Source organism: Delphinapterus leucas, chromosome 2 (genome assembly GCF_059928025.1).
Source record: "Delphinapterus leucas isolate spDelLeu-1000000601 "Yukka" chromosome 2, BTC_Dleu_Yukka2, whole genome shotgun sequence".
Lineage (NCBI taxonomy): Eukaryota > Metazoa > Chordata > Mammalia > Artiodactyla > Monodontidae > Delphinapterus > Delphinapterus leucas.
In genome coordinates, this window is record NC_143130.1 from 42,691,995 (window position 1) to 42,711,130 (window position 19,136).

General features: G+C 48.4%; 1 protein-coding gene across 1 annotated transcript in view; it reads left to right on the forward strand.

Moving 5' to 3' along the window:
• LOC111169328 (NT-3 growth factor receptor) overlaps positions 1–19,136 on the forward strand; it is a 107,665-nt gene that overhangs the window by 81,188 nt on the left and 7,341 nt on the right. The window contains exon 4 of the mRNA XM_089906227.1: positions 13,839–13,907. Within this exon, the coding sequence (XP_089762353.1) occupies positions 13,839–13,907 (69 nt within the window). The remainder of the gene's footprint in view (positions 1–13,838; positions 13,908–19,136) is intronic.

Consider the following 19,136-nt stretch of genomic DNA (forward strand, 5'->3'; position numbering starts at 1 on the left):
CAGTTAACCTTTTGGCCCTAGTTGATGACACTGTGCTCCAGGCTTCTCGTGGGGACCCGTCCTCGGGCAGCCAGGAGTGTGGCCTTTGTCGGGAGGGCCGGGCGCCATCGTTTCTCCCGGAGCGTGGTTCTGGCCCGCTGTTGCCATGTGCCTCCTCCGTCTCCATGCGTAGCACCACCCTCTCTGCCCTTGCCTGGGTGACCCCTCCACTCGCCAGGCTCCCCGGCCCCAGCCTTGATCACACTCCTCGGTTTGGAGCTCTGGTGTTACTATCTCCCTCGCTCTTCCGCTGCTCCCTTTCTGCAGGTCCATTTCCCCCATGGCAGCCTGGACTTCCCTCGCTGCCTCTCCCTTTCTCAGATTCCTAACCCTCCTTCATCCTCCAGGCCCACCAGACACGGTGTTCCACAGGGACCCCTTCCTGGAGGGACCCCCCACGGGCTTCCCTAAAACAGTCTCCAGGTGGTGACCCCGCGTCCTACACTCAGAAATCCTGCTGAGGAGGGGCCGGGGGGTGGGGTGAGGGAAGCAGACAGATTCATCCTGCAAATCCAGGAGGCACTTTGGGCAGCCAGGGCCCAATTTGTTCATTTTAGTCAATTTCCAGTGTGGTGACAGCCCTTCTCCAGACTTCCTGGTGGCACCTCCCCATTGGCGATCCTCCACCAAGTTTCAGGCGGGGATTGCTAAGTCCCCTTCCTAGCTATGAATAATGACATTTGTTCCCAGGAGCCGTCGTAGGAATGCCTTAACTCCTGACAGAGTGCCTCTTTACATCTGGACATCTGACTGTTTTATTCTCTTATATATGTAGGATCGTGCAACCTTTTAGGACAGAAGGATTTGATAGGAACAAAAGTAAACTCATTTACTAGATTTCTCTAGATCTGTGATTCTTGAAGTAGGGTTCCCAAACTAACAACATCAGCATCCCCTGGGAACTGCCTAGAAATGCAAATTCTAGGCCAGACCTACTGAATCAGAAACTCCGGAGGGAGGTGGAGCCTGGCTGTCAGGTTTACAAGCCTCCGGGTGATTCTGATACCCAGACTTGGAGAACCTCTCTGTGATGCTGTTCTCAAATCCACACCTGGCCTGCGTTTCTTCAACCACTCATCTTGAAGGAGGGTTGGGATGCAATGTCGGCCTAATCAGATTTCTTTATAAAAAGGCCCAAGGCAACTTTCTGCTCACAATTTTGTTGTTTTTAAGAGAGCCATAGATTTTCCTTGAATCCCAAGAGTAGATCTCAGAATGAGGACAGGTGCCTGGCCTGGTAGACAGGTAATTAGCAGGATTATGCTTTCTGTATCTTGAAGAGCAGCATGGTACTCCTGCCTGTCTCCCTCCCCACCTGCCTTCCCTGGACTCAGGTTTCCCTGGTCCTGACAGCACCCTAGGCAGTTGCCTGAGTGTGGCCTGCACCAGGCTCACCTCTGGTTCCCTCCTCCCTCAACAGTCCCCCCATCACTTTCAGTCAGTAGGGTCGTCCTTTGGTATCATCTGGGGGGATTGGTTCCAGGACCCCCGCCAGATACCAAAATCCAAGGATGCTCAAGTCCTTTATATGAAATGGCATGGTACCGTCTGCCCTCCATATGTGCGGGTTCTGCATCCACTGATTCAACCAACTGCGGATTCTATCCACGGTTGGTTGAATTCGAGGATGCGGAACCCGCAGATACAGACGGCAGACTGTCACTGTGGTTTCTCGATTTTCCCACGGATGCTCTCACAGATGGTCTCTGCATCTTTGTTTTCCTCTTGTCACGACAGCTCTGGAGTAAAAAATGAGTGTGAGGCTTTGGTCCCATCACCACGTCATCCTGCATGCACCAGAGCTTCTCCTGGGGCGGTAGGCTCCCCGAGCCAGGCTGGCTCACTCTGCCCCTGAGTGGCCACTGCTGGGAACGCCCGTGTCTGCCGGGCTATGCCCTTCTGGGGCTCCAGAGACAGCTCGTGTGCTTCAGGGCAATCAGCTTTTGGTTAATTTGTCTGAAAAGAAACTCCCAGGGAACAAAACCCCCAGAATAATCTCAATGACACTCAAGGTCTGATATAAAGCAGGCGAGTGAAGGAACAAAGTTGACTTTAAGACCTTTTCTGGGGTTTGCGGCCTGGTGAATACCCAGATGCAGGTTGATCTCTGTCCACACCTCTGACTCTCAGGCCTCGGGGTGAGGGCTGCTTCTTCCCTGGACCTGTGGGGACTTTGGGCTCTGCCCAAGCACGTGAAGGGTGGGCTGTGACGGGCAAGGGCATAGACACCAGCACGTCTCCAGGGGAGGAGATGCTACCTGTTCTCTCATTAAAATGGGTTTCCATATTATTTTGTTGAACTGAGATTTTGTCAGTGTTGAACTAGGGGGCATTGCCTGGGCCTCTGGTATTTGTTTTAATGGGCTTGGCCTGTTGCAGCTTTGGTGTCTGGAGATGAGCAGATAAGGGGAGAGACGCCATCCATCAATGATGATAGATTGTGTTCATTGAGGGCCAGGCCTTGTACCACCTGCTTTATGCACCCCGTTTGCCATACCCCACTTAATCCTCACCACAACTCCAAGGACTGAGGCACAGAGAGGTTAAGGAACTTACCCAGGGTCACAGAGCATGGAAGTGGCAGTGGTAGGACTGGCCTCCAGACCCATGTGATGCAGAAGTTTTGTGGGAATTTTCAGGTGAACTTGCTGCACATTTACTGAGCACTCACTTACTGGATTCCAGGTGCTATCAAGGATATCACACTGAAAAGAAATGGTTGCCTTCAAGAAAAGCAATCTGATGGGGGAGGCTGACACATGCACAGCTGCCATTCAAAGCTGGCAGTCTGAGACGTGGGCTGTGCTCAAGGCCCAGGAAGAATGCAGTGAGAGAAGGAGGAGGGAAGAAAGGTTTCAGAGTGCGTGGCACTGGCCATACCTAGAGAGAACCACTTAAATGTACCTGAAGCTGGGGAACAAGAACACAAAAGGTGTCGAAACCACTGGGCAGTGCCAGGAGAGAGGGAGGAGTGTCAGGAAGCTCCAAGGGTACAGGCAGCCCGCTGGGTGATACCCTTCTGTTCGTGGTTGGTCTTTAGTGTTGGTTATGGGGAGGGGATGAAGGATGGGGGAGGGACTTGGGTGGTGCGAGAGTATATGGGAACAGGAGGTTGAGGTCATCGTCTGAAAAGATTTGAACTTCAACGTAGAGTCTGGACCTGATTAGGTGGGCCAAGCATTCTAAGAGTCCAGTAATCTGTGCCCAAGTCTGGTCACCCACGCGTCCTTCTCCACCCCCCTGCCCCCCAGCATGTGGCAAGTCCTGTCCCCTCTTTCCCTTCCTGTCCTGAGCTTCTCCAGTCCAAGTGGACACTGGCAGTCACTCAGGGATGTTGCCGTGTACTTGAGGACAACCGACGTGATTTCCTTCCGTACAACAAGCTATGTGACTGCTTGATTGTGGGACAGATTGGCATCTGGGGAAGAGACACCTGATGACCTTGGTGAACTTACAGTTATATTTCTCCACCTGTTGGCTGCTCCTCTCCACTGAAGGCCTCATCAATGCCTGGCTTTGATGGATGCTCTAGGCCTGTACCTTCCAATATAGTAGGCTTGGCCACCCGTAGCTATGGAGCATTTGAAATGTGGCCAGTCCAAACCGAGAAGTTCTGTGAATGTAAAATACACATGGATTTCAGACACAATACAAAAAAGAAAAAAGAATATGAAATAGCTCATCAGTATTTTTTTACATTGATCACATGAACTGATGGTATTTTGTATAGATTGGGTTAAGTAAAATATACGAACACAACAAATTTCACCTTTTTCTTTTCACTTATTAAAATGTGACTCCTAGAAGATTTTAAAAAGTATGTGTGGCTTGCGTTATTGGTGAGTGCTGGTCTAGCTCGGGGATTGGCATACTTTTCATAAAGGGCCACATACTAAATATTTTAGGCTTTGTGGGCCATCTGGTCTCTGTCACAACTGCTCAACTCTGCTGCTTTAGTGCAAAAGTGACTTGTATTTGTTTTCTATTGCTGCTGTAACACATTACCGTAGACTTTGTGGTTTAAAAACACAAATTGCGTGTCTTACACTCTGTGGGTTAGAGGTCCCACATGGGTCTCACTGGGCTAAAATCAAGGTGTTGTCAGGGCTGGGTTCCCTTCTGGAGGATTCTCCCGGAGGGAGAATCCGTGGCATCACATCTTCCAGCTGCTAGAGGTCATGTGCATTTCTTGGCTTTTGACTCTCTTTGCCTCTGTGCTTTCTTCTGTGTCTCATCTCTCTCTGACCTCTCTGCCTCCCTTTTCCATGTTTAAGGACCCCTGTGATTACTTTGGGGCCACAGGATAATTAAGGATAATTTCCTCATCTCAAGATCCATACTGTTAATCACATCTGCAAAGTCCCTTTTGCCATAGAGGTTGACATATTCACAGATTCTAGAGATGAGGCCGTGGACATTTTGGAGGACTGTTATTCCACCTGGGCCATAGATTTAGACAACGTGTAAATAAATGGATGTGGCTGTCTTATAATAAAACTGTATTTACTAAAACAGAGTGCTGGCCCACAGGCCATAGCTTGCTGACCTTGGCACCCAACGATTAATGAATCTGCACACAATTCCAACGTGATTTTTTTCCCCACATCACCAAGCAGTTCTGGGACACCAGCTGGGTGTCTCACAATTCAACTCAATTTTGACATTATCTACCCAGAGATAGCATCAGACTCCACAGGCTAAGGGCTTTAGTCCCACAAGGCCACCCTCTACTACAGGTGCTAATCGCAGCTCCAGGTTGTCACCTGGGCTTCTGACCAATCAGCCATAAATCAGAGGTTCCATGACCCCCTCCTTGGGTTCGATCAATTTGTTAGAGTGGCTCACAGAACTCAGGAAACTCATCTACTCACTAGATTACTGGTGTATTACAAAGATATTAAAGGATACAAATCAACAACCAGATGAACAGATACAAAGGGCGAGGCCTTGAACAAAAGAGCCTCTGTTCCCGTGGAGTTTGGGGCCTGACACGAAGGGAAGTGTTCTGGTTCCCCAACCCCTGTCCTTTTGGGGCTTTATGGGGGCTTCATTGCCTAGGCACAATTGTCCATTGGTGATTGATTTCCTTTCCTCTCAAAGTAAATCGAGGGGTGGGAATGAAAGGTCCCAACCCTCTATTCATGGTTGGTTCCCCTGACAACCAGACTCCCATCTTTAGGGGATTTCCGAAAGTCACTTTGTCCTCTGAAGCAATTTTAGGAACTGAGGACAGGACACCGAGTGTTATAAGAAAGGGTGCCCCTGTTGTTCTGATCCTTCAAGAAATTCCAAGGGTTTGGGGAGCTGTGAGCCATGAACCGTGGATAAGGACCAAATATATACTTCTTATCACCATGATCATTTCTCTAAGTATATTATGTGGGGTGATATTTTTGCTAGAATTCCATGGAGGAGGTTCTGTGGGCCAATAAGCTTGAGAGATTCAATGGGTCAGATCCTTCATTTAGTAAAGGCTCTGAGAAGTTCTGCAGTAAATAAGCCTGTTTAATTTTATGTAGTACCACATTTTTCAAGCAACATGAAACTTTTTCCCTCGTAATACCCATTAATATACGGCAGATCTCAGATTCCTAGGAACATTCTCTGGGAAACCCTGGTTTAGCTCAGTCCAGGGCCTTGTGGAAAAGCTGCCTGCAGTCTCCTGATCTAAGGTCAAGACACCAGTCACGTCACTTGAGATTTGATTAGAGAAAGCATTTTGGCTTCATTAAAGTTCATTAAATGAGCCATCCAGTGTAATTTAGCTGAATAAAAATGGCTCAGATGGCTTTAACCCACACCCCCTCTTACAGCAATTTAATTGAGGGAAAAGCAAATATGTCAATGATGTAGAAAAATACTTCTTGGCCTCCAAGAGGGACACAGGGCCGCAGCGTCTGCTTCCTTGTCACAGGCGCTGGATTTTAAGGGGTTGGCTCAGGGGGGCTCGGGGGTGGGCAGCAGGCCTTGGTGGAGAGATGGCCTGGAGCCTCCTTCCTTCCCACTGGTTGGTTCAACCTGAGGAGGTTGATGGCAGCCACCCTAACTGCTCCTCATGCGGGGCTGCAGGCATCTTCGGTTTGGGCTGATATGCCTAAAGTCCCAGGTTCAAGATCATGACGTGTAAGTTCCCTGGTTCTCGGAGAAGCGGGGAGGAGACTGTCAGCCTTCTCTGTCTCCATGGTTTGTTCCTTTTTAGCAACTCTCTGTGGGGTCAGTGCTGCATGAAGGAATTCTCCTTTCTTGACTTTTTTTTCCAGATCCTTCAGAAATTTCAAAAGAATCTTGGCGTGGCATGGCAGGGGAGGGAGTTGGCTGTCTTCAGGAAGAATGAGGAGAGAGTTCTTTCATGGGGAAAGTTAGAAGGGGAGAGACAGACAGCTGAGGAGGTGTTGGGTCTTCAGGAAGGAAGAATTGCATCTTTCTAATGCTGCCTTCGTGGATGGAGGAAATCATATTTACATCATGATGTTGGCAGCCAGCAAGCCACAGCCCCCATGGGAGCCTGTGAAAGCAGGAGGGGTTGGACCTTTGTTGCTCTCTGGGGAGCCATGCTTGCTGCTCTGAGCCCATACGGTGCTTAGACTAGTGCTTTCTGCAAGCAGCAGCGTGAATCCTCTAGGAAAAGTCAGTGACCATGGCATTCACCATTAAGGATGCCAGCTGAGCATACCCCTGGGTCTCTGTGTTCTCTCATAACCATCTTTTGCAGCAGGAGGCTTGCGTATGCCCAGCAGGGAGCTGACTGAGTGGATGGATGCCATGCTGCATCTTCATGGCTGCACCCTGATTGGGAAGCTGGTTCCCTAGAGCGATGGGACATAGGCAGAGTGAGGGAGGGACTGAAAATCATGACTTTGGAGGCTTTCAGGAATCACAGTTGGGCAGCCAACTGTCAGGACCTTGGGGCAAAAGAGGGGCTGAGGACAGGTATACTAGTTTGCTAGGGCTGCCGTAACAAACACTGCAGACTGGGTGGTTTAAACAACAGAAATTATTTCTTCACAGTTCTGGAGGCTGGAAGTCCAAGATCAAGGTGTCAGCAGGGTTGGTTCCTTCTGAGGCCTCTTACCTTGGCTTATAGATGCTGACTTTTCCTCGTGTCTTCACATCATCTCCCTCTGTGCATGTCTGTGTCCTAATCTCTTCTTATAAGGACACCAGTTATATCAGACTAGGGTTCATTTCAATGGCCTCCTTTAACCTTAAGTACCTCTTTAAAGGCTCTGTCTCCAAATACAGTCACATTCTGGGGTCCTGAGAGTTCAGACTTCAACATATGAATTTTGAGGAGACACAGTCCAGCCTGTCATAACAGAAGATAAAACCCAAGTGAGAGGGACTAAGGAGATGCAGAGGTGGAGTGAACATCCAGGAGCTGAAGTGGCAGTAGGGCGAACCCAGCAAAGGTCTGTGGTGTGGACAGGGGAGATGCCCTACTGAATGGTGCCGGTGGGGCAGCCTGGCTTAATAGCACAGGAACGACGGGGCACCTGCATCCAACAATCCCTTACACACTCCTCAGTGTCCTAAGACACTTAAGACCTAAGACACAGCCTGCCCCTGGGCCTGCCTCTGCTGGTACAAGAGGAGGTACTTCCAAAGTCAGCCGTACCCTTAATCTGGGAAATCCATGGTACCTGCTTCAGGATCACTGTGGATGGGAATCAGTGTCTCCTTCTCAACTGTCAGCCTCAAAGGATGCAGTGTGTTTTGGGGCAACAGAAGGATTCATCTGGTCGGCTTCTCTTGGCTGCAGGGTCCATCTCGAGTGACCCTCTTGTTGGATGGTAGGGTTCCCAGGGTAGAGGGTGACATCCTTCCCAATTGTGGGGCCCCATCCTGCTGCAGTTGGGCACCCCCTTTAGGAGGGCCATGGGGACTGCTTCCCATCCTGAGGTTCCCCTTGTTCACCACAGGGCTAATGCAGGAGGGGCCATCTCAGCCTGTTCTTCCTCAGGTTCAGAGTTTGGCCACCTGTGTGTCTGGCTCCCTGTTTCCAGAGGACCCAGTAGCTGCATTGCCATGGTTCATTACTCTGGGCCCCAGAGTCTGGGCTGTGAATGAGCCAGTAGTGCAGGACAAAATTAATGGCTTTGTTTGGTAGTCTCAGGTGAGGGATACGGGGGCGAGGTCGTGGAGCTTGATTTTGGGAAAGTGTTTGATGCATCATCTCGTAATATCTTGCTCACTAAATTAATTCCAACGGTCAGGTGACTTGGAAACTGGCCATTGACTCGAGCACAAGTTAGAGACGAGTGATAATGGATCTGTAAGGGAGGAGGCTCAGGGCTGCGGTGAGGCCCAGAGGTTCTTAATTAAACCTTTGTCTGGTGAGGGGGGTAACCGGCCCATCAATAACTGATGACAGGTGAACACAGGTGAGGCATCAGCTAGAAGGAAAATCAGGGGAAGTGAGTTCTGAGTGGGTGTTAAGTTGGTTAAAGCCCCCTGCCTCTTTCCCATCTGCCCAGCACATGAGCAGTTATAAATGCCTCTGAAGGCAGGACGGCCAGAGGTGTGCCCTGCTTGCCTTGTTGGCGGTGTATGTTTGCCTTTCTTGTCTTTTGTGTGTTTGTTGGTCTCTGTGGCTGGATGCTTCTATCGTGTGTCTCTGGCAGGGTGCTGTGTACGGTTGCCCAGGTTGTGTGCACTGCTTTCCTCCTGGGACTTGTGCAGCACAGCGTCTGTGTCTCTGGGGACACACACTGGGTCGTGTGTATGTGTACCTGGGCGTTTACATGTCTGTGTGTTGGTTGCAAATGTTCCTGGGTATGCCTCTTGTGGCCTGTTGTTGGAGTCTTCACGTTAAGGCTACTCAGAGATGTCCAACTTTCATTGGCCACCTCTGAGCCCCAGTTTCCTCATCTGTTGCATGGAGATAATAGCAACACCCGTCTTGTAGAGTTGCTGTAAAAATTAAATGAGCTCATGGATGCAGAAGTGGGTAACACAGTAGCTGGTGCTTAGTAAGCCCTTGGTGAATGGCAGCTGTTGATTGTGAGATGGTGCAGGGCGGCAGGAGGGGGTGAGAGGAGGAGAGTATCTGGACTGCGGAAGGAGAAGGTGGTCTGTGCACCACTGGGACCGTCAGGGAGGAGGGAGGGGAGAGGGCAGTCGTGGACAGAGCCCACGAGTGTTGCTGTGGCCGCTCCATCTGGCCAAAGAACCGGAGGAATCCGGAGGGGCCCTTTCTCCTCCAGGTGGGGCTTGGTGGGTGGGGGGAGGGTGGGGAGAAGCCGCAGATGAGACACCCCTGGGAGAGCCAGAGCCCACCTCCCCCCTTACCAGGTGTCCCAGGCCCCCTCTCCCCTCTAACATGTAATAAGGAGATAATGCTATTTCTTATTCTTTATTTGCCCAGAATGCCTGTTATTTTCTTTCTTTCAGAATCCAATTTTCTCTTGACATTTATGCCTAATGTAGCAAAACATGACCTTTGTGAAAGGACATTGCTGGCAACCCGCTCCCTGCCTCGGGCCCCCCAAGAACTACTGGCACACTCCTGGGCTGCCTCTCCCTCGGAGGTGGGCAAGGCTTCCACTTCCCCGGGCTGCTCCTGTGTTCCCGCCTCCTCCTTCCGGCCGGGGGGCGGAGCCGGGGGCGGGGCGTGTTTCCCAGGGCTCAGTGCGTCTGGTGTTCCCGGCGGCCGCCTCTCACAGGAGCTGCTGCTCAGTTTTAGAACCAGGGGCTTTGTTCAAGGCTGCGCTGGAGCCGGGCAGAGAGCTCAAGGCCCCCGGGCCTTGTCTAACTTCTGCTGCCCCTGATGCTGTTGTGCGTAGACAGTAAACCAAGAAAAGCAAAACAAAACAGAAGACTTCTGTCTGGGTGAGGCACTCACCTTTATTGAAACATCATAGCGGCTCATGGTAATGGAGAATTACCATGAACAGGTAATGAAGCCTGTTATCCTTGACCCCGAGTTCCAGCTCCGGGTGTAAGGTCAGCGCCTTTGATGAGCGTACGTGTCTGATCCCCTGTTCCTCCCTCCCAATCAGGAATTGCTCTGCAGGGAGCTGGGTGCCTGGGTGTCCTCAAGGGGCCATCATGCAGTTCTTCTGTCACCCTTTTCCTTCCGGTCAGTGGGGGAAGGAGGCCGTTTGTAGGAATAAGATGTGCCATGGTTAGGGGTTTTGTGAAGCTGAGCATGTGGATGGGTTGAGGTTTATAGTCTTTTAGTGAGAGCCTGTGTTGTCACACACACCAGTGCTCTACAGTCCTGCAGAGAGGAAGTGGGTGACAGTATGGGGCTATGGGAGGCTCTCCTAGCAAGGGCTATGGGCTTAAGGACTCTGAAAGGAGAGAGAGAGTGCTGGGGACTGGGGAGAGAGTGGGACAGTAAACTTGGGTGATGCCTACTGGACACCTTCCCTTTGCCCCAGTCCCCTGCACCCCAAGAATGGGGTCTTCCTCCCCCACACAGTCATGGGCTGTCACCCATGAATATGTGTATAAGCAGGAGTCTGTGTTTGCATTTATTACCTACATGTTTAATGGACATAAATACACGCGTGCTTATACACACATGTGTGCATGTGGATAGGTATTTACCTAAGTGCAATTCTTACCACTCTCCTTTCTCATCACTAGATAAGTACGTGGTTCCTGGGGTGCCACTTGAGCTCTAGCTGTCTCCAGCTGCTGCCTTGAAGGGCTGTTACCACATCAAAAGTTGTTTGTTGAGGGGCTTCCCTGGTGGCGCAGTGGTTGAGAGTCCGCCTGCCGATGCAGGGGACACGGGTTCGTGCCCCGGTCTGGGAAGATCCCACATGCCGCGGAGCGGCTAGGCCCGTGAGCCATGGCCGCTGAGCCTGTGCTTTCGGAGCCTGTGCTCTGCAATGGGAAAGGCCACAACAGTGAGAGGGTAAAGGCAGAGCTGCCTCAAATGGGAAGGGGAAGCCCTATCCCATAGCTTGTCCTTGTGTTTGAATATCTGCTCCTCTGATGAGCTGTGTCTACTGTCTGTACCTCACCCAGCCTGAACTTCTCCCCTGATCTCCAGACCCAGGCATCCAACAAGCTATCTTATCTCTCTTCTTTGGACATCTAACAGGCATCTCAAACTTAGTGTCTGCAAGGGAGAGGCTCTTGATCCCCACGCCGCTCCCCAGTTGGGACCCCTTTGAGCCTTCCTCGGCTCACTAAATGACATCACCACTCTCCTGGTTGCTCAAGTCTCCCTCCTCTGCCCGATCCAATCCCATAGGAAGTTCTGGCAGCTCTCCCTCCACCACCTAGCTTGAATTCCATCAGCTTAATTGTCTCTACTCTCTCTTTTTGCCTGGAATACTGCAGCAGCTCCTAATTGCTCTGATGACTTCCAGTCTTGGGTTCCTATTTTAAAAATGGTAATTAGATGATGCCACGTCCCTACTTAAATCCAGCCAGTGCCATCCCGTTGTTCCTTAAAGTAAAATCCGGGTGGCTTACCTTGACCAGCAAGGTGGGTGTGGTGGGTCCCCTCTCCTGCTTATCCTAGACCACTCTTCTACTTCCTTCCTCACTGGGCCCTTTTCTGGCCCCCTAGACCCTCTCAGGCCTTTGCACTTGCTGCTCCACTGCCTGGAACACACCTTCCCTGGCACTAGGCTCATTCTCACTCCTCTTCTCAGCTCCGACATCCCCTTCTCAGACGGCATTTCTGGAAGCATCTTCTGACGTAGCCCCGTCTCTCTCCCACATCAGTTACTTACTCCACTTTGCTTATTCCCTTCCTTCTGCTCATCACAAACTACACTTCTTTTGCTTATTCATTTGTAACATGAACATAAGCTCCAGAGGGACCTTATCTGTCATCCACCCCCTCGTTCCTTAGTGTAGCCTATATTTGGCTCTCAACAAATATCTGTTATAGAAGTCCTCTAAATATAGGTGCACCTGTAAGTATATGCATATGTGTATAAGCAGGAGTCTGTGTTTGCATTTATTACCTACATGTTTAATGGACATAAATACGCCCGTGCTTATACACACGTGTGTGCATGTGGATAGGTCTTTACCTAAGTGCAATTCTTACCGCTCTCCTTTCTCATCACTAGATAAGTACGTGGTTCCTGGGTGCCACTTCAGCTCTAGCCGTCTCCAACCACTGCCTTGAAGGACTGTTACCACATCAAAAGTTGTTTGTTGAGGGGCTTCCCTGGTGGCGCAGTGGTTGAGAGTCCGCCTGCCGATGCAGGGGACACGGGTTCGTGCCCCGGTCTGGGAGGATCCCGCATGCCGCGGAGCGGCTGGGCCCGTGAGCCATGGCCGCTGAGCCTGCGCGTCCGGAGCCTGTGCTCCGCAATGGGAGAGACCACAACAGTGAGAGGCCCGCGTACTGCAAAAAAAAAAAAAAAAAGTTGTTTGTTGAGCCTGGCAAGGTAATAACCGTGGGTGTGTTTCTTCTTTTATTCAGAAGACTAATGACTACTCCTTTCCCCTGTACATCCTAATGAAAAAAAAAAAAAGCCATTAGGAGGAGGACAGAAGTGTGAACAAAAAAGCTGATGTCTTGATCATTGATGGACAGGATTGCTGAGGGAGGGACTGGCTTGAAGGAATTGTAGGTGACCTGCAGAGTATTTTCGACTTGTGTGAATGTTAAGAATGTTTGTTGAGGGCTTCCGTGGTGGCTCAGTGGTTAAGAACCCGCCTGCCAAGACAGGGGACATGGGTTTGAGCCCTGGTCTGGGAAGATCCCACATGCTGCAGAACAACGAAGCCCGTGAGCCACAACTACTGAGCCCGCACGCCTAGAGCCCATGCTCCGCAACAAGAGAAGCCACCACAATGAGAAGTCCATGTACTGCAATGAAGAGTAGCCCCTGATCGCCACTACTACAGAAAGCCCACGCGCAGCAATGAAGACCCGACGCAGCCAAAAATAAATAAATAAATCTATTAAAAAAAAAGAATGTTTGTTGGTAACAGGGCACAATAGTTTCACTTATGCAAGGTGAAGAAGTCCTAGATATCTCTAGTACAGAGTAGTACATAGTTAACAATACTGTATTGTACACCTAAAAATTTGGGAAGAGGGTACGTCTTCCGTTAAATATTATTATCACTAAAAAAAAAAAAATAGGGAAGAAACTTTTAGAGATGCCAGTTAAGTTTATGGCACTGTTTATGGCGATCATTTCATGGATGTATATTATCTTCAAACTCATCAAGACATATACATTAAATACGTACAGCTTTTTTGGTAAGTCAGTTATACCTCAGTAACTAAAAAAAAAGGGGAGGGATAAATTAAGAGCTTGGGGTTAGCAGATACAAACTACTATATATAAAACAGATAAGCAACAAGGTCCTACTGTATAGCACAGGGAACTATGTTCAGTATCCTATAATAAACCATAATGGAGAAGAATGTGAAAAAAATATATATATGTATAACTGAATCACTTTGCTGTACAGCAGAAATTAACACAACATTGTAAAACAACTCTACTTAAATAAAAAAAAAAAGAATGCTTGCTGGTTTGTATACCTTATACTCTGAGAGTTATCTGTCCTCCTGTAGAAGGGTGGGTTTAAAAAGGCTCTCTGAAATTTCATTGTGGTGAGAGCATATGGGAGAATGACCAAGAAGTTTTTATTTATTTCATTTGATTTGTAAAACCTTGCCTTTTAAAAGGTCTCAGCCTCCTCTCCAGACATGATCTGTAGCCTCGACTGTCAGATGTACTGTTAGCCGAAGGGAGCAGTGGAGAAGAACAACAAAGCCAGGCTCCCATGAGATGACCACACTTACTACGGAGAGCATGACATGGCACATTGTCCTTTAATTTCCTCTTTATTTGTCAATCTTGCAGAAACCTGTCGAGTAACCGGCTCACCACACTCTCATGGCAGCTCTTCCAGACGCTGAGTCTTCGGGAATTGTAAGTTCAGTTTTGAAGACTGTCCAAGTCGGTGGAGTGGTGGTCAAAGGTTGGGTGGAGCCACCTGAAGCTGGGAGTACACCTGAAGGGGCTCCTTGGGTTGGATGATGTGGGTGTACCATGTTCAGTGAGAGTGAGCCACCCCATCCCTTGATTTCTGATGCTCCTTCTGGGTGCAATACATTTCAGAAGATAGGAATCTCATCTCTTAGCAGGACCTAGTTTTGTGATCTGTTGGAAATTAGTAATAACATTTATATTTATATATATTTATAATAATAAAGATAATTTATCAAGTTATAATAACATTTGCAATATATAAATAGATTATTAGGTGTGCTTTCATTTACATGACCTTTGATTTATCATCACATGTCATGTGAGGTAGGTATTATCATACCTCCTGTATAAAAGGTATCTATACTTTCAGGTGAGGGTTCTGAGCTCCAGAAAGGCATGTGAAACACAACCAAGATCACATTGCTAGGGATTGGCAGAACCAGGACTTGAACCCAGGCCTTTGACTTCAGATTGCATGTATTTTCCACTCTCGTGATCTTCTGTCAGCCTCTTTGGCTTGAGTATGGCCATCCTGGAGGGACTAAGCCCATATATTTATTCAGTCTGCTTGTGGACTGCTTAGATTTGCTGCATTCCGAGGCTGATCAATGTACTCCCACCCCAGCCAGCCATTTTGCACAAACACACATTGGATGGATGAATGAAAGCTCGTGACCACTGCTGGAAAAAATAAGTCATGTTGATGTGTGAGTCATCAGGGTCATCTCTGTGCGTGAAGGACGGCATACTATGTTGAGGGGACAAATCAAGGAATAAGTTGAAAAGGAATTGAGGCATGGATGGAGTTAGGGAGTCAGGGTTCCAGAGACACTGCTCATGTGTCTTCCCTTTTACTTGATGACTCAGATCCAAATTCACTGAATGCAGGTTGCTTTCTATCCTTTACCAAGAGGCAGTGAATGGCCTTGGATCCCCGCCCATGCTGTTGGCCTTTCAACTTGCTCTCCCTCCACCTGGTAAGACCTGAGTTCAAGGATGCGTCATAACCTTACCTTTTCTGACCCAGTTGGTCAGGAAGGGGAATATTTACATCTCCATGACAGTCTTGTACATACCCTACTCATCCTTATGGACCCAAGTGCCTACATGATGCTTAAAAATGCCAGTCCAGGGATGGGAAGTACAGAGATGGTCTCTGACAGTGTTGGAGAGTTTAGGACAAGACTGTTGTGGGTTGCTTTCCTGCTTTAGGATTTTGCCCCTCCCACCAGGCTTCTCCTCTGCTATGAGCACAATAGCTCTAGTGATCAGAGTTCTTTAGTCATACATGGCTGCCATCCAGCTGTACTCAAATAAAAACTCCTACCTGAGCTTGGGAAAAGTTGCATATGTACTTATTTTTTTAAAAAACACTGGAAAACTGGACAATGTCACAGACATCTCAGTGTCAAACTGTTACACTTGATGCATTGTGTTCATTCCCTTCTTTGTAGGTGGAAAAGACGTTAGAGGTAAATTAACATGACTGCTTTGATCACCACTAACACTGATTTCTGAGATCTTACTCTGGGCCAGGCAGTGTGCCAAGTAATCTATCGAGTTACGAAAGTTATTTAATCCTTATAACAATTCTATCAGGTCGGAATGGCTACTGTCACTTCAAATTTGGGGACACTGGGGTACTTAGCAAGGTTTAGTATCTTGGTTAAGGTCACCCATTAACTAAATGGTAGCACGTGGACTCAAGATCTTCACCGCTATGCTTCGCCGTCTCCCAACTTTCTCAATCTGTTTTCAATCCAACGATCTGTTCTACAGTAACTTGAAATAAAAATGCACAATTGCAGATTTTCCTTACATTGCTCTAAAACTGACCAGGAACCCTGCCCTAAAGGAGCTAATTGGAGTCTTTCATCCAGTTCTCCTGGGACCCCTGCCCCTTCATCTGTGGGAGGCCAGGGATAGCATCTCTCCAGGGGACATCTGGGTCTACTGTTGGCTGAATTATTGCAAAAATGTTCAGTGCTCCTTCTAAAAAAATCATTGGCTGCGAAATCGATGGCGTGCTGCCCCGGTGACCTGTTTCGTGGAGTTTTAGAAACAGTTGTTCCGTGGATATATATTTAAAGAAAATGTCAGATTTCTCCCAGAGGATCATGGGATTCTGCATTCATCTTTGCCTGTGAATCAATACACCAGTGAGCTGGATGTGACTTATGGGGGAATGAAGACGTTCCCTCCAGGGTGAGTCAGTGTGTGAGAGCCACCATGTCCACGGAGTATTTTATTTCTGTCATATTGTTAAATAAGTAAAAAAATTATGTTGGAAAATAAAGAAGCCCCCCCTCTAAGGAGCAGTCACCCTGGTAGGGGTCTATTTTTTTGAGGAAGAATTGAATGTTGAGAGTGGAAAATTTATCTTTTGGCTGGAGGGGCCGCGTGTTGGCTCTTAGCTGTGGCTGTGATTAAAATCCAAACAGTCCCAGTTCCTGGCAAATGGAAGAGTGGGTCATATTTTCTTGTCTGACTTCCTAATTAGTCCACATGGTGCCATCTGCCATGAGCCATCTAGACTGCCAGGGTCTGCCCAGTGGAGCCTGTGGGCTGGGGTGTGGGCGTGGATCGGGTATTTCCAGGAAGAAAGAATTTTGGCCCTAGAGGAGAGAGGCCAGAGGGAGATGGCTCTGTGAGCTGCGGCAGCCAGAAGAACACAAGGGCAGAAGTGTGAGGCTTCGAGCGACCTTCTGCAGGAACAGAAGGAGCAAGCTAGGGCATTTAACAATTTCTTAGCATGTTTTATTCCATCACTGAGGATCTCTGCCTGCCCCAAGCAGCCCCTCCTCTGATCCTTGATAGAAGAACTAATGCTGTTGGGATTCCCCATCAGAAGGGCTGAGTGTCTACAACTTTTCCAGTAACAGAGAAGGAGAAAAAAGAGGTGTATATTGAGTATCTAATATATACGAGGTCCTGTCTCACCCCTGGAACAATCCCACAGAGGAGGCATGCTTAAACCCAGTTTGACAAATGAGGGATTGGAGGCTTGGCCAAGTGAAATAACTGGTCCAACATCACATGGCAAGTAAATGGGAATTAGTATTGTGATTATTAGCATTGCCACCATCCAGGTCTATTGTTTTCAAAGACCAGCTCTTTCCTTACCCAACTCAGCACCATAGCCCTCATGCTATGCGTCCCCTTCCGCCAGAACTCAAGATGGCGGGTCCCCTCAGAGGAATCAAATGGGGAAAAAATCCAAACAAGTTAGCATCTCAGAGCCCTTACCGTGTGCCAGAGACTTCCTTCACTCATTTCTCATTTACTTTTGTGAGATGAAGGGTGTGGTCTTGGCCGGGCACCTGGCCCGCCTCTCAACTGTCCAGGCTGTGTTTTTCTCTTACTGATGGAACCAGAAGCATCTTTCAAGACTGGCTTCTGAGTAGCCAGCACTCTTTCAATGGCACGGGTTTGGAGAAATTTGCGTTGGTGTTGCAAAGTGCTCTCCGAAGTTTCTGTTTATGGCAAGATGGTATTTTCCCTTTACCGAGAAGATGGGAACAGTCTGTCCAGAAAGCTGAGCAAGAATCAAAGAGATTGACTTAGAGGTAAAGAATGAATTGGAAAGAAAAGAAGCTTGGATTCTGAATCCCATGATACCATTTAGGCAAAGGCAAGAGGCACCAAAGGATATAAACTCACAACACAGAAACTCTCCAGAAATACTCTAAGGACCATTAGTGTATCTCGAACAGGCTTCTCTTAATACCCTGCATGCATGGAGCAGACATGATTAAAATAGATTGGAATATTTCATTTTCTTAAAGCAAAGTGATAATTACCTCTGGTATAATTTACAGATTTAATCGACTTGGTAAAATATTAACTCAATTTTGGGGATGGGTTTGTGCTGATCCTGTCACTTTCCTTCCCCCAGTCCTGGCCCTGACCACTTGCCACGGCTCTCAAAATCACTCAACAATCATGTTAATAATACTGTTATTATAATAATAATTTTGGGCCTCTTTATAGCCCCTTTTACTTCACAAAGCACGTTAACATATATTATCACTAATCCTCATGGTAACTGTGAAGAAGGCAGATTGAGCACAATTACCCCATTTTACAGACATTAAAACAGAGCCTTGGAGAATTCAGGCTGAATGAATACTTGCTGTATTCATTTCCTAGGGCTGCCTTAACATATTCCCACAAATCTGGGGGCTTCAAACAATAGAAAGTGATTCTCTCACTCTTCTGGAGGCCAGAAGTCCAAAATCAAGGTGTCAGGAGGACTACACACTCTTCCAAGGCTCTAGGGAGAATCCTTCCTTGCCTTTTCCAGCTTCTGGTGGCTCCTGGTGTTGCTTGGCTTGTGGCAGCACCACTCCGGTCTCTGCCTCCGTCTTCATGTGACCATCTTCCTCTTTGTCTTTGATCTTTCCCTCTTTTCTCTTACATAGATACCAGTCACTGGATTTCGGGCCCCCGGTAATCCAGAATGATCTCATCCATGGTCCTTAACTTGGTTATATCTGCAAAGACTCTATTTCCAAATAAGGTCACATTCACAGCTACTGGGGCTTAGGACTTTGACATATTTTGGGGGATGGGGGAGACACTATTCAATCTACTATAGTTGCCCAAGGTGACACAACTGGCTCAACTCAGATCTTTTGTTTGGATATTTTTTTTAACCACAGGACTGTTGGCATCTCCAGGGTGCCCTTTGGGCATGTTTTCTTCTGTGACAACAGATTCGGGCCCCCTCCCCATATTTCACTACCTGGCCATGGATTGCCACTGGCAGCACTGATGCTGCGGAGGGAAGAAAACCAGAGTGATGACTAGTGGGGAATCAGTGTTTTTTAAATGCTCAGCCTTGGCCTTGACTGTTCAGCAAAGTGTCTTTGTGCACAAACTCGGATGGGGCTGAGTTAATCTGTGGGAAGCCCCAAGGGCCCTACGATTAGGCCCTGGGCCATCTTGAGGAAAGGGCTGGGTGTTGGTAATCTTTGCTGTGAAGGAGCTGCTGTTGTATTATTCATGGGGCCGCCTGCATTATTGATGGAGCAGGGGAAGGCTTGCTTTAGGCTCCTTGAGTCTGCCCCTGAAGCCCTGGCTGAAGGCCCCTCTGCTCCAGACCTGATTTGATGCAAGGATGGACAGCATCATTTAGACCCAGGACTTGCCCTTCTTTGCTTCTGGTCC